Source organism: Somniosus microcephalus, chromosome 15, assembly GCF_052327205.1.
Source record: "Somniosus microcephalus isolate GS21.2 chromosome 15, FLI_Smic_1.0, whole genome shotgun sequence".
Classification (NCBI taxonomy): domain Eukaryota; kingdom Metazoa; phylum Chordata; class Chondrichthyes; order Squaliformes; family Somniosidae; genus Somniosus; species Somniosus microcephalus.
Genome location: NC_141001.1, coordinates 103,917,304 through 103,937,255, shown reverse-complemented (window position 1 = coordinate 103,937,255; position 19,952 = coordinate 103,917,304). Strand labels below are relative to the sequence as shown.

The window sequence follows — 19,952 nt, the reverse complement described above, 5'->3', positions numbered from 1 at the left end:
TAGCTCCTTCTTGCGTTCACTGCACGAGCTGGCAACCTGCTCCACAGGTCCATTATTCTCTGGGAAAAGAACCACTTAACATCCAACCTAGTTCTGCCCTTGCATAACTTGGAAGGGTGACCCCCTGATCCTCCCTAACCTATCCAGTTGAAATAATTGGTCCACATAAAACACAATATAGTCCCTTGATCAAACTGCCCCCGTGTCTACGCTTCTTCAAAATATACTGACCCTGCTCTTTGAGCCTATCTGGGTAGCCAAGGTGTTTCTAAACTGAGAACCAATCTTGTGGCCCTCCTCCACACCCTACCAAAGCCTCAATATCCCCACCATGTAAGGAGATGAAAACTGGACACTATTCTAACTGAGGCCTAACCATATTACTCTCAAATTGGACACTACTTTTGGGGGAACTTTCCCAGTGCTAGTTTCACAACAGTCAGTCATCAGATTGGAATGCTTATTTAGAAGATATCTGACACTCGATAGGTTTCTTACCACCAAAAACTTTCATAACGTGCAGGTATGTGTACACAATGGAGCCATTTCCACTAATATAAAGTTTTGCATTATAAAAGTTATGTTTTTTGGAGTTCGATACTGGAGGTTTATCATAATAATTATTAATCACCAGTACCCAGGAGGGACCACAACACTTGTTAAGTAAATTAGAAATAATTCTGTCATGCAGTGGATCTTGTGTCATGTCAATGTAATTTTTTTAAATGAATCTTTTTCTGGTTGAAGGATAGTTGATTTAGCCTTACTAGGTGGTGTGGCTCACTGTTTGTTTCAACTCATCTGCATGCACATTCCACTTCAGTCATACATTGGTTGGTTTAAAATACTAATTCTGCCAATAACTTTTCACCGACGGACTGAATCTGAATTCAGATTCTGACGTCAGCATATAGAATGAACAAACCACACTTTGTAATGTAGGCTAAACAATTGCATTCAACAGTTTACTGGTTCACGAATTCATGATCAACTTACTCATCTGTATCAATATCATTTTTTGCATACCAGCCCACAAAATTTATACTTTGTATTTCTATTTTTTTTTATCTCACTCCCCAAGTTATATTTCTAAAGCCATAAAATTCTCTTCCATTTGAACAGAGGATCCAGAAACTGGACATTGACCAGGTATTATCATGCCAACTCTCGATTAATCTACTCCAGCCAGTGTGATCAAGACTTGGAACCTAACCCATGCTGAAGCCAGAGAGTAGATGTCAGCTGAGACCAAGATTCAAGCCCTGGTTTTGCAAGCGAGTCAAATACATTGCACTTTCCAAGGTAACCTTTATTTTTCCAAATTTTATACACCCAGACCCTACACAGAAACCGTCTTGGGGAGCTACATTATTGAAGAATCCTTCAGATCACAAACTATTTCACAAGGAGTTATTTGCAGTACATCACAGGGATGAGCGCCTGGGCATATAATACTTGTTACTAAAAATGAAGTTTGCAAGTTATTAGTGTCTTAAATTAAGCTTTGCAATAAAGTTTCAATACTCACTATTGTGCTTCTTGTTGTACTGGTGAAAAAGTTATCCTTATCGGAAGTATCAAATCTAGGAAATAAAAAAGAAGTTTCATTAAACAAAGCAGCAACATTTATAAATCACCAAGATATTGTCTAAAATCGCGATAGAAGTCATGGAGTTTTGACACCTCTGGTGTTGGTGGGAAATTGAGGGGTCCTGTCCCTTTAAAGAGTTCATATCCTGATGCTATTATTTGATCCTCAAATCGGTCATATACAAAGCCTCATTCTGAATTACTTACCTAAGGACTTTGACCACAGAAAATGATAATGTGAGTAATGCAAAAAAAAATGAACTCAGCAGCTCCAAGGACAAATACACAAGAGTGGAAATCTAGATAAGGTTATTCTGGGGCAGGGGGGTGGAAAGAGAAGAGGGGAAATACATGGGGGTCGAACTTTTATGAAAGAATCAGGAAGACCGTACTCATGATTGAGAACAAGCGTTGAATTGTCTTTCATTCAACTTTTGCATATAATTAGGATAACAAAGCACTAAAGGGACGATGGATTGTTACATCATAAAACTGTTAGACTAGGCTGTACCTCTGGAGTAAAGAAAGACTTGCATGTCAATCAAGACACTATTACTTGGATGAAAGCTGGCAAGTTGCTATGGGTATCTGCCTTGCAAAGAGCGTTGGGGAAACTCGGCATGTTCACTCGTAAAGTGACCAAAGTGGAAGAAGCTCCAATTTTTCCTGACTGATTTGCCTTCCCAGGGCAAGATATGCACTGTGGGCTAAATCACTAATTTTGCCTTAGTGGTGTGTGTGCCTAAGGTTTTGTTCCCATAGGGAACGGTCTGGTTTTGCAAATGCTGTGAGGTCTGCAGAGGCTGAAAGCTAATGTTCTCAATGTGTCAAAGTCATACTTTGTTTAAATAGAACAAAATGGTTGAGGCACATCAACGGTCAGCTCCTTGATTGCTGAGGCAATTTAACCATTTTCAACAAAGTAAAAAGGAATGTGGAAGAATAACTACAAGCCATACAAAATAAAACGTTTTAAAGACAAGAAATTTAACCCATGGGTTCCGGTCATCTTAAGACAGCTCAGTGCCACGTTAAAATCCCAAGGATAAAGATATGCTCAACTTTTCAGCACCATGCCAAATACAAAAATCAGGGAAACTGGCCGAGTACTGGCAACAAATGGGAGCGCGCGCATGCGAGCGATACAGAGCGGGTGATAGACGAAGCGCCAGCGAGCAGGAGATCACCCCCACCCCAAGAAATTTCCACCTCTGCACTGCCCTTTCAGTGTTTCACAAGTCATACTCCAAAAAGTGGGTGAAGGCCAAACTCTAATTGTGCATGAATTAGGTTCAGAAGATGAGGTCCAACCTGAAAATTCTATTCTCATGACCAACCGTGGAAAGTGGATAAATATTTGCAAAGGAAAAAAAATAATAATTAAGGATATGTAGAAAGGGGCAGGAGAATGGAACCAAGTCAGTAGTTCCTTCAGAGAGCCTGCACAGTTGTGGTGGGCCGAATGGGTTTTCTTCTCTGCTGTAAAACTGCTCGATTTCTTTTCTTCATTCTGCAATGAAATACAAGAAATGGACAGCCCGAATCCATTCTGTATTGTTTCATAAGACAATCCATAATAAATACTGGGAATATTCCATTCAATATAATTCCTAAATTAAAATGAATTTCCCCCCCACCCCCAAAGCAACTTTTTTCCCCTCCTTAAAACCCTCAAATAAGCTGCAGGAAACTTTAAAAAAAAAATTTGTTCCTGGGACATGGGTGTCGCTGGCAAGGCCAGCATTTATTGCCCATCCCTAATTGCCCTCAAGACGGTGGTGGTGAGCCACCTTCTTGAATCGCTGTAGTCCGTGTGGTGAAGGTACTCCCACAGTGCTGTTAGGGAGGGAGTTCCAGGATTTTGACCCAGCGACGATGAAGGAACGGCGATATACTTCCAAGTCAGGATGGTGTGTGACTTGGAGGGCAACTTGGAGGTGTTGGTGTTCCCATGCGCCTGCTGCCCTTGTCCTTCTAGGTGGAAGAGGTCGCGGGTTTGGGAGGTGCTGCTGAAAGAGCCTTGGTGAGTTGCTGCAGTACATCTTGTAGATGGTACACACTGCAGCCACGGTACGCCGGTGGTGGAGAGAGTGAATGTTTAAGGTGGTGGATGGGGTGCCAATCAAGCGGGCTGCTTTGTCCTGGATGGTGTTGAGCTTCGAGTGTTGTTGGTGCTGTACTCATCCAAGCAAGTGGAGAGTATTCCATCACACTCTACTTTTGCCTTGCAGATGGTGGAAAGGCTTTGGGGAGTCAGGAGGTGAGACACTCGCCGCAGAATACCTAGCCTCTGACCTGCTCTTGTTGCCACAGTATTTATGTGGCTGGCCCAGTTAAGTTCCTGGTCAATGGTGACCTCCAGGATGTTGATGGTGGGGGATTCGGCAATGGTAATGCTGTTGAATGTCAAGGGGTGGTGGTTAGACTCTTGCTTGTTGGAGATAGTCATTGCCTGGCACTTGTGTGGCACGAGTGCTACCTGCCACTCATCAGCCCAAGCCTGAACGTCACCCAGGTCTTGTTGCATGTGGGCATGGACTGCTTCATTATCTGAGGAGTTGTGAATGGCACTGAACACTGTGCAGTCATCAGCGAACATCCCCGTTTTTGACCTTATGTTGGAGGGAAGGTCATTGATGAAGCAGCTGAAGGTGGTTTGGCCTAGCACACTGCCCTGAGGAACTCCTGCAGCGATGTCCTGGGGCTGTGACGATTGACCTCCAACCACCAGGCATGTGGTAGGCATGACTCCAGCCAGTGGAGCATTTTCCCCTTCAGTTTTACTAGGGTTCCTTGATGCCACACTTGGTCAAATGCTGCCTTGATGTCGAGGGCAATCACTCTCACCTCACTGTTGTGCTATTGTCTTGTCCAAAGTCGCTGCAAAGGTCAATGCTGGGTGGTCTGTCCAGTTTTATTATTGTTGTTTCTTGTATCGGCTTGCTAGGCCATTTCAGAGGGCAGTTAAGAGCCAACCACATTGCTGTGGGTCTGGAGTCATGTATAGGCCAGGCCGGGTAAGGACGGCAGATTTCCTTCCCTAAAAGGACATTAGTGAACCGGATGGGTTTTTACGACAAGCCAATAGTTCCATGGTCACCATTACTGATACTAGCTTTTTAGCAGCACGGTGGCATAGTGGTTAGCACTGTTGCCTCACAGCGCCAGGGACCCGGGTTCAAATCCGGCCTCGGGTGACTATCTGTGTGGAGTTTGCACATTCTCCCCGTGTTTGCGTGGGTTTCCTCCGGGTGCTCCGGTTTCCTCCCACTGTCCAAAGATGTGCAGGTTAGGTTGATTGGCCATGATAAAAATTGACCCTTAATGTTAGGGGGGATTAAATACGTGGGGTTACGGGGATAGGGCTTGGGTGGGATGGCTGTCGGTGTAGGGGCCGGGTGCTAGGGTTTGGATGATCAGCCATGATCTCATTGAATGGCGGAGCAGGCTCGAAGGGCCGAATGGCCTACTCCTATCTTCTATGTTTCTATGTTTCTATGTATTCCAGATTTATTTAATTCATTGAATTTAAATAAATCTGTGGTGGGATTTGAACTCACATCTCTGGATTATTTGTTCAGGCCTCCGGATTACTAGCCATTCAAAAGTAGCTGCAGCTTGTGCTTTCTCAGGCCAGCAGACAACAGTCACAGTTCTATTCCATCCTTTCACATATACCTCAGCAATGAAGACTTAATGTATAATCCATGCCCAAATTGGACAAGTGTGGTTTACTGGAGCGACCCAGTCATGCTAGATCTGGACAGCAATGGTTTAAATTGGACCCAGAGTCAATCCATTCCCAAATTGGGTCTGGTTGACAGTCACTAGTTTGCTATAGACAAGTGTCAACTTGGCTCTGTTAAAGCACTCTTGCCCAAATCAGAAAGCTATGGATCAAGACAATAAACTAATCCCGAGGATTGGTTAGTGGATAGAAAACACAGTAGGAATAAACGGGTCATTTTCAGGTTGGCAGGCTGTAACTAGTGTGGTCCCACAATGGTCAGTGCTTGGGCCTCAGCTATTTACAATCTAGATCAATGACTTCGATGAGAAGACCGAATGTAATGCTCCCAAGTTTGCCAACCATACAAAGTTAGGTGGGAAAGCAAGCTGTGAGAAGGATGCAAAGAGACTGCAAAGGGATATAGACAGGTTCAGTGAGTGGGCAAGAACACGACAGATGAAATCTATGTGGAGAAGTGTGAAGTTATCCATTTTGGTAGGAAATCTTTCAAAAGAAAATATTAACGCACAAAGCATACGACATGGACAGAGCCCGAAGTGATCATGCCAAATCTGCTGAGCACTGAAGAAAAAAAAATCCTGGCTTGCATCCTTTATTCTCCTTTGAGGATAGCATTGTCAATCAATCATGATCAAGGGCTCAATGATAAAATGGAATACTAATGATAAATTAAAACCCAATTAAGAGACTAAGCACCCATCAATAGCTATACACCTATTCATATATAATTTCACTTACACCTGGTTCCAAGCACTTTATCTTAAACCGATTTCTAATCAAAAGAATTTTCCTTTTCTCACCAGGTACCTTCCATCTTTCACTCTGTACCTAGCAAAGAAGCAGCCTCCACTTTAAAATCCTAGGTGTACTTCAATACTATAAATTCAAGTCTTTCTTTCAAACGATATAAAACTAAAGCCAAAAATTCCCATTTAAAAAAAAGAGCTGTCGGGAGCCAGACATCCAGATGATGTTAATTTTTTAGTGGACTAACATCGCGTTGAATCCTTGCAATAGCCTTTGAACATCACCATTCCTCAAACCATTGAACACCATGTAGTGACCCAGCATCATAACCACGTGGCTATATTTAGGTACTGGAGCAAGTATAATTCCTGCCTGACCACGACATCAATTTGAACTGGACGTGGCTGAATTATACTGGTTGAGGACCTTGGATAATTCAACTCCTTTCAAACTGTGAAGCGTCAACTGTCCCATGCATGCGCATACCATAGGAGTGAGTAGAAAAGGGATAAAAATGAGAGTCATCCCTTTCCTGAAGGCAGTTCCTCAATGCCACACTAAGGATGCAAGGCTAGAAATTACTGTTGCATTCACAAGATATTTCCCTGTATGCTATTTTAACACAGACATAATTCAGTTAGCAGCTTCGTTAAAATAGCAGAGGAATATCACATGAAGGCTCTAAGCCTTCATCTGCTAATATCATTAACAGTCATTTCTTGGCTACCATTAAGTATGGGACAAGGATTTTGGCTAGGTTGTTTCGACTGATCGCTTTTCAGACCATCATTTTGGATTCAGCACATTACTGCGGCTGAGAGCAGTGCTATTGCTTTGGGTTTTCAGTTCATGAAATGCAAAGACATTGCTTAGCTGAGGCGTCTTCTGATCTTCTCTTCAATCTATGGCTTTTCTTGCTGGCAGGTTTTATCCAATTATAAGAAGTTTCCCTCACCCCACACCCCGCCCGCACCCACAACAATCTCAATAAAAATCTCTTGCATTTTGATCAACTCCTTTAAAAAGGAACTAGAAGCACATTGATTAAGGTGATGGATACATAGGATTACATTGGAAATACAGCACAGAAACAGGCCATTCGGCCCAACCATGGAGTAAATTCTTAGAGAATTAAAACATTTCAAACTTTTAAAAAAAAGGTTCTTGCTTTTCCTTTGGTTTTTTTCCTCCCTCTCTCAATTCAATCTTTCTCTTTATTTCTCTTTCTGAACTTGACTTGCCTCTAATTCACCCACTCCAATTCACCATCCTTCTCCGCTGTTCCTCCATTTCTCTTTCTCAATCTTTAAATCTCATTGGTTAAGGAGATGCACTGTTGGTCCCGTTGTTCGCCAAGGTCCCAAATGCACCGTCGCCCTCATCAGCTCGCACTTCTAGCGAGTTAAAAGGCGCAATTTATATTGGAGCTGAAAGGTGCAGGAAAAAGTCTAACTAGCGGCACACTCCGCGAGATGCCCTCCTCCAGCAAGATCTTGCCCATTATATAAATCGCAAGTGGCAGGAGTAGCTATGATGAGTTGGTCATTTTTTATTCCGTACTTCTGTTCTCTGAACAGTTCATACTTTGGTAATAAGCGAGATGGCATGGAACACTTCTGCAGGCCGCTGTGACTGGCTTGCTGGGCGAGTGCCCTGCCGGGAGCCCAAATGCAAGATTCTGCTATCGAGTTTCGTGGTGGCTAAAACTAGCTATTGACTGAAAACGATGACTGGCATCTAAACACTTGCTAATGGCACCATCCATAACAAACCAAGAGGACAATCAGAGATAACAACAGAAGACGCTGGAAAAACTCAGCAGGCCAGGCAACATCCGTGGAGAGAGAAAAAGAGAGTCAAAGTTTCAGGTCGAAACCCTTCTACAGAACTGAGAAAAAAAGGCAGGAAATGAAACAGATTAAAAGGCAGTTTGGGGGCTGGGAAATGGGGGAGGGGATGAAAAAAAGAGACATTAAGAGATATTCAAGGTGAGACGAGGTGGTAATAGGACAGGTAAAGAAACAAACAATGGCTCTAGATGAAGTGTGAAATGCGCTGGCAGAGTGAAAGACAGCTGTCATGTGGGAGAGAGAAAGAAAAAATAGGAAAAGGCTCAAACCAAAAGTGCATTCGTTCAGAGTGAAAGTTTGGACCTCGGGAGCCAAGAACAGTAGCCTCATCCAAAACACTAAATGCCCCAGTGAGCAATTCAAGATGTTCACACAAGGTTTTCACACAAGGTTACTTTTCGGCCAATGTTTACCATTTTTAGTCAAGGTTGTGATAAATGGGATAGTTGACTATACTTAACGTGTGCGCAAATTGGCTGCCGCGCTTCCATTACAGTGACTACACTTCAAAAAGTACTTCATTGGCCGTAAAGCGCTTTGGGATGTCCTGAGGTCGTGAAAGGCGCTATAGAAATGCAAGTCTTTCTTTTTTTCTATTCTTTCCCAAACCAAATAAATACTATGGTCAGTGGCAGGCAAAGTATTTATCCATGATTAGCTTTTACTGTCTCATACTTAAAATCAGAACTTTATCCAACACAGTTTAGCTATTTTCAGCCATTTCTATTTTAATGCATGGGTAATCTTCACAGCATCCTATAAAGTTTGGACAGTAAAAAAGGAAACTAAATAAAAACCTTTGCACAAACTAATGGATTGAATTCCTCTGTACATTTTTAAGACACACTTAGAACAAATAAATAAATTAGAAGGAAGAAAAAGTAAAATACAGCACGAACTATACTACATCTAGGTGTTTGCTGCAACTGTACTTACAAGTGTTTCTTCTCTCTGGAGAATGGGTAGGAAAGGTGCTTGAATGTAACGTTGCTGTGTTCTTCCACTTTTGGTCGCAATGGTGAAGTAATTTTATGCGCGATGTTAGAGATTTTGTTGAGGATCCCGGTTTTCTGCTTCACTTCATATACCTGAGGAATTAGCAGCAGCAGCAATAAGACACAGGGCACTCCTCTGGGGCAATTAACCAAGTACAGCCGAGATACCATCTTACATTGCAACACAAAATATACCCAAATAAAAATTAGGACAAACATGGCAATATTATTGGTTTCCCTCATGCAGAATTATTTCCTGGAAATTTGTCATGAATGAGGATGTTATCATGGTAATTGCCAGTGCAATATTTTTGTAAATCTTGCTCAGATTAGTTTTTTTTTTTTTTTTTTTTTAAAGTTCAATATCTGAGATATATTCACTAGGTTCTTCCAGATTCCCCCATCCAATTTAGAACATATTACTAGGGTTCTGGTTTTTTGGAGTTACTGTTGTGGAACACTTCCATCAGGAAGTTAACAAAAGTACTATTAATCCATTAGTACTGATCTCAGCTAAATTTAAATCACGTAGTTGGATATCATAACTAATCATAGAAGAATTTTACAAGAGATTTCAAAAAGAATTGATGAGGTCCCAAACTATAAGTCAACATGGCGAGTCACCAGCTCATGGATAAACTGCTTGTGGGCATATCCCACTCTGCAGTCAAGCATCCCAGGCTCAGGATATTTAAACATTTTTTTTAATTTTTTATAAATGTCTTTTTCCCCTCAGCCTTTTATTTATGGTCTTCCTGTAGATCTGTAATTTAGTGCGTTCATTCAGATTGCGATACTACACAATACAACTGGTCTGTGTCCAGTAGCTATAGAGTGCCAAGCGTAGTTGGCAGGATCAGGGATGTACTAAGTTGGAGAGTTGCGTTATGCTCACTAGAAGACAGCTTTGACCACGTGAGCTTACTTACACGTGCAGAGCTCCGATACCCAGTAGATATCTGGCAACGTTAGGAGAGGGTAGGTGGCAACCTCTGCTTTATCATAACATTGACTTGATAAGAAGCACCTAGAATCATAGAATAGCACAGCACAGAAGGAGGCCATTCAGCCCATCGAATCTGCGCCGGCTCATTCGGCGAGCAATCTAGTTATTCCCACTCCCCCGCTCTTTCCCCATATCCCTGCAATTTTTTTTCCTCCTTCAAGTATTTATCCAGTTCCCTTTCGAAGGCGACTATTGAATCTGTATCCACCATCCTGTCGGGCAGTGCATTCCAAATCCGAAGCACTTTTCAAACACAGCTTTTCCGTGCGCTGGAGTTATACTCCACTGAGTGCGAAGTGCTTGCTGTGGTAAATGGCCTCCCAGTAAGAGCTGGGGGAGGATCTCATACCACATGGCTTTTGTGTGCTCAAGTGTCAGGTCAATACCTGAGCGGCACCGCCACTTGTATCGATATGCACCCAGAACCACTTGACATTGAAGCAAAAGTGGCAACAGAACTGCAGTCCTGCGTGCACGTGCAGCAGGTATTAATAAACTGTAAATGGCACAGTTATTGTTGAGATTCTAATGATCTATTTATTTACTTTATTTGTAGAGATTTTCCCAAATAAAAATCACACTGCAATAGCATGGCATTAAGGCACATAATGTAGTCAGATCAACACCATTGACATTATTATACATTCTACTGGGTTTCTGAGACACCCCCTCAGAAATTCTAGAGAGGAGAAATCTCACTCTTGTATTGGGTCTCCTCTCTGACATCTCAATGAGTTCTTGCACACGTGGAAGACTGACCAGAGCAGATTTGTCCAATCCAACCCTGCACAGCATTTTCTCATATCCTCACTTGCATCAGATCACTGTAGGGGCCTCTGAAACATGAACAGTGCCTACATCCAGATTAGCTCCACTTGTATACGTTGGCAGGGAGATTTGTCCGGAGCAAGTTTTTAATATAATTCTGGTTGCTGGAATGGTTTTCAGCTGCAGGGAGTCTCTCAAAACAAATTCCGCATCCCATATCAAGTGTCAGCCAGTTGGTAGCACTCGCTCGCCCGAGTCAGAAGGTTGTGGGTTCAAGTCCCACTCCAGAGACTTGAACACAAAAATCTAGGCTGACACTCCAGTGCAGTGCTGAGGGAGTGCTGCACTGTGGGAGGTGCCGTCTTTCAGATGAGAAGTTCAATCGAGGGCCCATCTGCTCTCTCAGGTGGACGCAAGATATCCCATGGCATTATTTTGAGGAAGAGCAGGTGTCCTGGCCAATAGTTATCCATCAACCCACATCATTAAAACAGATTATCTGGTCATTGTCTCATTGCTGTTTGTGGGAGCTTGCTGTGCGCAAATTGGCTGCCGCGTTTCCTACATTACAACAGTGACTCCACTTCAAAAAGTACTTAATTGGTGGTAAAGCACTTTGGGACGTCCTGAGGTCATGAAAGGTGTTGTATAAATGCAAGTCTTCCTCTATTGTAAAAGAAGACGATCTCTGCAGACAAAATAAAAATGGACAAACCAATTTGATTTCCTTATTTTTTTTTCCCTCACATACCATTTACTGTAGTTTCATTCGAGCATCTTTTATTTTGTTCTTTTGTTGCACTTTCCATTATTTCATTCTCATCTTCTTTGTTTGCCATTAACCCCCCCCGCCCCCCACGCGCACTCTAATACTCTTTTCCTTTCTGGGTATTTTAGCCAGGTCTTTTGACGTCTGTTTCAAAGACAGCAGGGAATGTGTGGAACGAGTCCAAGGAGGATTGCTGGCAGTCAGAACTCCCCAAAAAAAGGCATTAAACAGCAAAGCAACAGGGGAAACCTACAGATGAAACCTGGAATTGCCTGAAAATTGTGCCAAAATGCACAGAGGCATCTGGGAAATAAGCTCAGACACACTTTCCAATGTTTGTTCGTGCAGAGTGTGTGTGAGAGCAAATATCAGCATTTGGGAAAAGGGGAAACGAAACCTGGGATCTATTATGTATACTGGATTATTGGCCAAGATATACAAAATTATGTACGTTTGGGCTGAATTTTAATGGGGAAGGCGGGTTAGGGTTTGAAGCAGTCGGGAAACCTGGTAGAATGGGTTTCCCCACAGACCCTGCCGAATTTAACAGCAGGGCCTGATCGGCATGGAAAGCCTCCGTTTCTCACCCGCAGCCAGGCAGATTGAGAGGCTGGCTGGCTCCAGGTGGGTAGGCTCGCGGCACGAGGCCGCAAAGAGGGAGGGATTGCATGGGATGGACAGAGGAGCAGGGGATGAAGATCGGGGCCGGTCGGAGGTGAAGGAGAGGATCCAAAGTGGCCGGGGAGTGGCCGCAGGAGTGGGGTGGGGGGGGGGGGGGTGGGTGGGGGGAGAGGAGGGGGAGGGATCAGCGTCGGGTGAAGATCAGGGACCGGCCAGAATCGAGGGGACCAGGGTGCAGCCGGAGAAGTGGGGGTGGGGCAATTGGATGACGGTCGGGGGGAGGGCTGGAAGCCTCGTGTGGGGGGGGGGGGGGGTGGTGGGGGGAAACTCAGAGGCCTGGGGGAGTTTTTTTTTGGGGCGGGGAGGTGGTTAGGCAGGGATCCTGGATTCAGGAGGCAAGTGTAAAGGCACTTACCTCCTGGATCAAGCAGTCCTCACCTTGCTTTAGCTGGCAGGTTTCACGAAGTGTGCAAAACCCGACCAGCTAAAGTTAAATACAAAATGCAGGTTAAAGTGGAGGTTTCCAGCCTCATTATAATATTTAAATAGACGATCCACCTCCTGGCAACGGATTGGCTGGCTACCCCCCATCCCCGGTAGTACGTATAGCTTAGGCATGATTAATGGTGATATTAGTGGAAAAATCCTCTACTCCGCCTTCCTGCACTATTCCCATATCCCTTGCTTTACTTAGTATCCAAAAATCGATCAATCTCTGTCTTGAATATACTCAATGACTGAGCAGCCACAGCTCTCTGGGGTAGAGAATTCCAAAGATTCACAACCCTTTGAGTGAAGAAATTTCTCCTCATCTCAGTCCTAAATGGCCGAGCCTTTATTCGGAGACTGTGACCCATCGTTCTAGACTCCCCAGCCAGGCCTTAGCCAGGGGAAACATCCTCCTAGCATCTACCCGGTCAAGCCCCGTAAAAATGTTATATGTTTCAATGAGATCACATCTCATTCTTCTAAACTCTAGGGAACATAGGCCTAGTCTACTCAATCGTTCCTCATTAGGACAAGCCCCTCATCCCAGGAATCAGTCTAGCGAGCTTTTGTTACACTCCCTCAAAGTCAAGTATATCTTTCCTTAGGTAAGGAGACCTAAACTGTACACAGCACTCCAGGTGTGATCTCCCCAAGGCCCTATATAATTGCAGTAAGACTTCTTTACTCTTATACTCCAACCCTTTTGTAATAAAGGCCAACATACCAGTTGCATGATCTTCCTTCGTCTGCCATTTTAAACTAGTTAATTCATAATATCTCCACCAAATTAGCAGACAATAAGTGTTTGTCCCAAGTGGTCAATAAAAGGGATAACACAGCAGGCTGATTGCGAGAACGAGCTTCTTATGTTGAAGTGTAGACCTCGGTCTCTGTGCGATAGCAACACTAATGACAGTCGCATGAGAAGGGGCAGACCTGTGATTTGTATCAAGTAGTTATGGATCTAGGCTCATATTCTATTGAAAAATTAAGAAAAATTATGAGTCAGTAGCCAAGCTTCACTTTAACCCAACACCTTATATTGTTTGGCTGTTAAGGTAGCACACAAGAAAGTGATAAGAACATAAGAATTAGGAGCAGGAGTAGGCCATTCAGCCCCTGGAGCCTGCTCTGCCATTCAATAAGATCATGGCTGATCTTCTACCTCAACTCCACTTTCCTGCCCTATCCCCATATCCCTCGATTCCCCTAGAGTCCAAAAATCTATCGATCTATCTATCTATCTCTCTGCCTTGAATATACTCAACGACTCAGATATACTGCTAACAAATAGAAATGGCTAAGCATTAGTATGTACATGGGCCCTGTTCCTTGAAAATTAAAAACAAAATGAGCTTTGTAGGGAAAAAAGTACTTCAAAAACATTTTCATCTTTCCCTAATGAGGGTTTTACAAAACTTCTGAATTTTTAAATCACAGCTCATCACCTCATACAAGAATGAACAATTGAACCACAAGGTAGGCCCCAATTCAAACAGCAAGTACCTGCACTAAAAGGAGACCAAAATCTACCAACAAAGATTATGGTTGAATGTCGTATGAGGAGAGATTGTGTCGACTAGGCCTATATTCACTAGAGTTTAGAAGAATGAGAGGGGGATCTCATTGAAATGTATAAAATTCTGACAGGGCTAGACAGACTGGATGCAGGGCAGATGTTTCCCCTGGCTTTGTGGGGGGGGGGGGGGCGTTCTAGAACGAGGGGTCACAGTCTCAGGATACGGGGTAGGACATTTAGGACTGAGACGAGGAGAAATGTCTTCACTCGGTGGTGAACCTGTGGAATTCTCTACCACAGAAAGCTGTGGCGGCCAAGTCACTGAATATATTTAAGAAGGAGATAGATAGATTTCCAGACACAAAAGGCATCAAGGGGTATGGGGAGAGAGCGGGAATATGGTATTGAGATAAAGGATCAGCCATGATCATATTGAATGGCGGAGCAGGCTCGAAGGGCTGAATGGCCTACACCTGCTCCTATTTTTCTATGTTTCATGTCAGTTCCCTCAATACCATCCAAGTATGGCAGCATTCCTGTCCCTTCAGTGTAGGCAATAAAATCGAGAAGAACGTGAATTTATACAGCACCTTAAGTCCTTGGGATTTACTAGAGTGCCTCACATCTATGAATTACTTTTAAAATGTAGTCTTAGTGGTTATGTAGGCAAATGATGGAGTGCATATTTTTAGCGGTGTTGGCTGAGGGAGCAATGTTGGCCAAGATACTGGGACAGTGTATATGCAAGAAAGATGTGGGGAGTACTTTGCTTTACAAGTACTTCCTTCCTTCTCCCACTCAGTATCACCATCTCCTTGACTATTCCAACACACTCCTGGTTGGACTCCCACATTCCACCCTACGTAAACTTGAGGTGATCCAAAACTCTGCTGCCCGTGTCCCAACTCGCACCAAGTCCCGTTCACCCATCACCCCTGTGCTCGCTGACCTACATTGGCTCCCAGTTAACCAACGCCTCGATTTCAAAATTCTCATCCTGGTTTTCAAATCCCTCCATAGCCTTGCCCCTTCCTATCTCTAATCTCCTCCAGCCCCACAAGATATCTGCGCTCCTCTAATTCTGCCCTCAAGATCCCCGATTATAAATCGCTCAACCATTAATAGCTGTACTTTCTGTTGCCTAGGCCCCAAGCTCTGGAATTCCCTGCCTAAACCTCTCTGCCTCTCTTTCCTCCTTTAGGACGCTCCTTAAAACCTACTTCTTTGACCAAGCTTTTGGTCACCTGCCCTAATTTCTCATGCGGCTTGGTGTCAAATTTTGTGTCTTGCAATACTCCTGTGAAGCGCCTTGGGATGTTTTACTACGTTAACAGCACTATATAAATACAAGTTGCTGTTGTTCATTAATGTTCGTTAATTTGAAAACTCCGCAAATATTAAATGTGTATTTAAAAAAAAAAATTGATCCCAAGAGCTTATGTTGTAACTTGAACATTAACTTAATAAAACATTGGTGCTGAGACTCAAGGTATCCAACCCACCAATTGGAATACCCTACAAGTTATGATTAAGACACCTAGATATCTTAAATGATCATAGCTCACCTTTTTAGTGGGCATCTTAAGCTTGAGAAATTCTGCTTCTCTGCAAAGCACATGCCACGGTGCATGTATCTTCACAAATCCAAGGCCGTAAGCTTTTGTCTGGGGAGGGGGGAATAAAAGCAATGGGTTACTGCAATTTACGGAAAATTAGCACCTTCTAAATTCATTTCCTAATGATGCTTTGAAACTCTAAATTGTGTATTGCATTGCTGTCCACTTACCTACACTACAACTGTCCTGAAGCCAGTTGATGCTGTAGTTCAGCAATTCCCCATCGATCATGCCAAGTCATTTTCATGCACACACTATTTGTCACTACAGGTCCACTTATGAGAATTGTTACACGTCTGTCTGGGGCTCTCCATCATCATTAACTGTACATTACTTCAGAAATTATTGGATGTCTCACTGGTGATGGGTCTGTTCTCCATTTTCTTCCCTCATTCATCTTTTCCCCCACGTTCCTCTCCCTTTGCTATTTACTTCCTTGACCGCCATTGGGCAGCCAGGAAAAAAAAACTCAGGATTTTAATTCAAATGTTCAACAAGCATTTGGGGGGTTGGTAACATGATGATAGAACATAGTCCGTTTAGCGCTGAACACAGGTCAGCTCCAGCGCAGGTACATGAAATATGAAAGGATACTTGGTTACGCGAAAGAAAAACAAACTCAAATGGGTTTGTCAACTGCCATCCATATTTCAATGGGTGCAAGCATACACAGTACAAAATGTACTGCACTGAAATACTAGCTTGGGAATCTCAAAGAAGCCATGAGGAAAGAGTGAAAATAAATACATCACTTTCACTAACGTGGAAAAGCCTGGTAGATTATTCAATGGATATTCCTGCTCCTACCCTTCCCAATTAGACCAAGCACGAGATCCATGAGGCTGCATAATAATCCTCACTTTTCTACTGTAACCATCTATTTGTTCCCTCCAAAAAGTCACAAACCTTCCCTCTTGCAGATGACTGACGAATAGACGTAAACATTTTAATAAATTACAATGGGGAAAAAAAAAGTTACCCGTTTCACACCAACTGTGCAAGTGTAGAAAGAAAGCTTACGTTTGGGTAGGAGTGGGCAGTGGTTATGCACAGTTAAATTCTCCAACTGTACGTGTACGGTCCTTTTTGGAACGGGCATAACGAGGTCAAAATGGATCAAAAATTCAGGGTGTTTTTAAATGATTTGAGTTACTTTGGGCTTGGAACTCAATTTGACACTTGTCCCTGCTAATCTAGAATACACTTGACACGGGAATGCCTGAAACCACTGTTGAACAGGAGGGAAATAGTCCATTCTTCAGGAGGGAAATAGTCCATTCTTCAGGATTGTCATGCTTCATGTCAAGTAGAGTATAATGGCTCACTGGTTAACCAGTGTAAGACACAGTGACTTCTGATATTGGCCCAAGTATAGTAGGTGACGTCCCCATCGACATTAATAGTAGGTGACATCCCCATCAACATTTGATGCTCGTGTCATTTTTCTTTTAAGACTTGTCAAATTGACTCTACTGAGTTAGGTTTATGTTCAAAAATTAACCAAGGCAGTTTAGGAACTAACTGAAACTGCATGCTACCCGAATCTGAAGTAGAGTGCATTGTACATCAATATTATACACTTGTGCCAAAGCTTGAAAATAGACAACTCATTTACAAAACAGCAAACTTTTAAAATGCAGTTATCCTTCCAGTGTTAATATATTCAGAAATGCATGTCAACAGTGGAAAACTATTCAGCGTCAGAATCGCGATAGAAAGTTTCACAAATACCCACCACCACGAACACCACAAAGATACCAACCATCAACCTACAGTCACAGGAACTGCAGCTACTGAAACAAGTCAGCACAGGATGGGATGAATAACAGCAATAACTGGTATGATTTATACTGTTTGAAGCAACAACGCTTTGATGTTTAAAATTCAGGTCTTTTTTCTTTGCATTGTTTTGTCAGTGTGGGAAGGAACTGCACAAATCGAGAATTTACAAGCTTAAAACAAATCAAGTTACCGAGCTTGTGGTTTTTTTTTTCTGTTATTCACCCAAATGACTCTTAACAAAATGATGAACTGGGTACTCTTCATAGGAAGATCCAACTTTTTCATTTATGACTCTCTTTCATCTCAAACTCTAACATTCCTGGCAGACCGAGAAACAGATCAAACAGGAACATGTAGTAAACAGTCGAAAGACCCAGCTACAACCAAACTTGGTCATTCCAATCACAGGCAACTCACAACAGGTCAAAAGTTCAAACTCTGGTGTCTTGGAACTGGAAGTCCAAACATTTCACAAAAGGATTAATGTACCTTACAGTGGCACCAAGGTTACAGTAAAACTATTTCACACACACTCAAAATTGTGTAGAGCAAACTGCATAACTCAAAATTTAACACTTGCTCAATTGCTTTTTTTTTGGACTGCAATTTTAATAAAGTACAGAAGATTATGAAAAATATCTTTTACATCCAATATTTTGCTAATGAAATATTAGTGCTTTGATCACTTTAAATATTTTTGATTCAGTTACATCACTTACCCATTACAATTGTATTATTTAATAGTATGTTTTTATTTTTGGAACGACGCAGGGAGATATACTTCGGTGCCAATTAATCCGAATTGCACCCAAGGGCAAGTAGTGCTAAATTATAAATTCATTCGTTCCACTTAAGAACAATTCATTAGTCAAATACGAGCACAGCCTAACAGCAGCTGAGGGTTTACCAAATTTGGAACCGAAATTGGCAAGATGCCTTCGGCAACTAACATTTGTAACGTTAACTTGCTTGTACAGCAAGACCTTTTAAGTGGTTGGGACATACGGATAATCTTTTCACCAGATGAGATTTATGATAATGAGCATGACAAATATCATACTGTGATGTGTTCAGTTAATACATACTCAAATGCTGATTGTAACCAACAAATGGCTGTTGCAATAGTCCCCTCCCCCAGTGCATTTCTTCTTAAACTTGGCACTATTCCAAAGATTTTATTATGTACACACATTTGAAAAACAATATACTTGGATAAATGGGACTAATAAATTGTGAAGCAGTACCATCACTAATACACAGACAGTGAAAGCTGAAACATATGGCCAGCACTCCCAACATCAATGCAAAATACTGCAGAGATATCTTACCCCTTTTAAAGCACGAGTAAACGGATAAACACAAAAAAAAAGTTGCTTACGAGCTCCGCCAATGGGAATAATTGCAAGATGTGATATGGTACTGAGTCATACGGACCCCTAGCCTGTGCTGAGCAAATTTACGTCAGAGACAGAACTTTGATACTTGGCCTCAATCGCTGGGGTAAAAGCCAGGTCGCCTGGCTGTGTTATGGGAAAGTACACAAGTGTGTGTATGCTGGGTGACATTAGGATCAGATTTGGCGGGGATACCAGCATTGGTGGGTTAGCCTGCTGGCATTCACAGTCTAGGTGGACGCATGAAAAATGCCCACTTCAGTGAGGTATTGGAGGGGGGTGGAAATGTGGTACCTGTAGAATAGGATCGGCAACTATTGGGTACAGTAGCATAGTGGTTATGTTACTGGACTAGTAATCCAGAGGCTTGGACTAATGATCCGGAGACATGAGTTCAAATCCCACCACGGCAGCTGGGAAATTTAAATTAATAAATAAATCACTTAATAAATAAATCTGTATCAGCAATAGTGAATGATTAGTGAACCAAATGGGTTTTTACGATAGCAAAATACTGCAGATGCTGGAAATCCAAAATAACAACAGAGAATGCTGGAAAAACTCAGAAGAAGGGTTCCAACCCGAAACGTCAACTCAAATTTCTCTCCATGGATGTTGCCTGACCTGCTGAGTTTTTCCAGCATTCTCTGTTGGGCTTTTACAATGCCCTTTAGGGAAGGAAATCTACTGTCCTTACCCAGTCTGGCCTATACGTGACTCCAGACCCACAGCAATGTGGTTGACTCTTAACTGCTCTCTGAAATGGCCTAGCAAGCCACTTGGTTGTATAAGGCAGCTCACCACCTCCTTCTCAAGGGCAATTAGGGATGGGCAATAAATGCCGGCGACTCCCGCATCCCGTGAATGAATAAATTAAAAAACTGGACATTGCTCCTACAATCCATGTCTATGAGCCTTTAGTAGCAGTACAGTAGCCATTTAAAAAAAAAAGTGGTTTCAAAACAGTTTGAATGTTCCTCTCAGGCTGTAGATCCAAAATGGATTCCGTTATGTATCCCATTGCAAGGGTTAGTGTTAACGTTTACTGTTCGCAG

The 19,952-nt window shown here is 42.6% G+C and overlaps 1 protein-coding gene across 4 annotated transcripts in view; it reads right to left on the bottom strand.

Moving 5' to 3' along the window:
• ano1a (anoctamin 1, calcium activated chloride channel a) overlaps positions 1-19,952 on the bottom strand; it is a 292,742-nt gene that overhangs the window by 192,418 nt on the left and 80,372 nt on the right. For all 4 annotated transcript variants that reach the window (XM_086008194.1, XM_086008196.1, XM_086008197.1 and 1 more), the window contains 3 exons: positions 15,671-15,769; positions 8,875-9,026; positions 1,529-1,583 (listed from right to left, as the gene is read on the bottom strand). In XM_086008194.1, the coding sequence (XP_085864320.1) occupies positions 1,529-1,583; positions 8,875-9,026; positions 15,671-15,769 (306 nt within the window). The remainder of the gene's footprint in view (positions 1-1,528; positions 1,584-8,874; positions 9,027-15,670; positions 15,770-19,952) is intronic.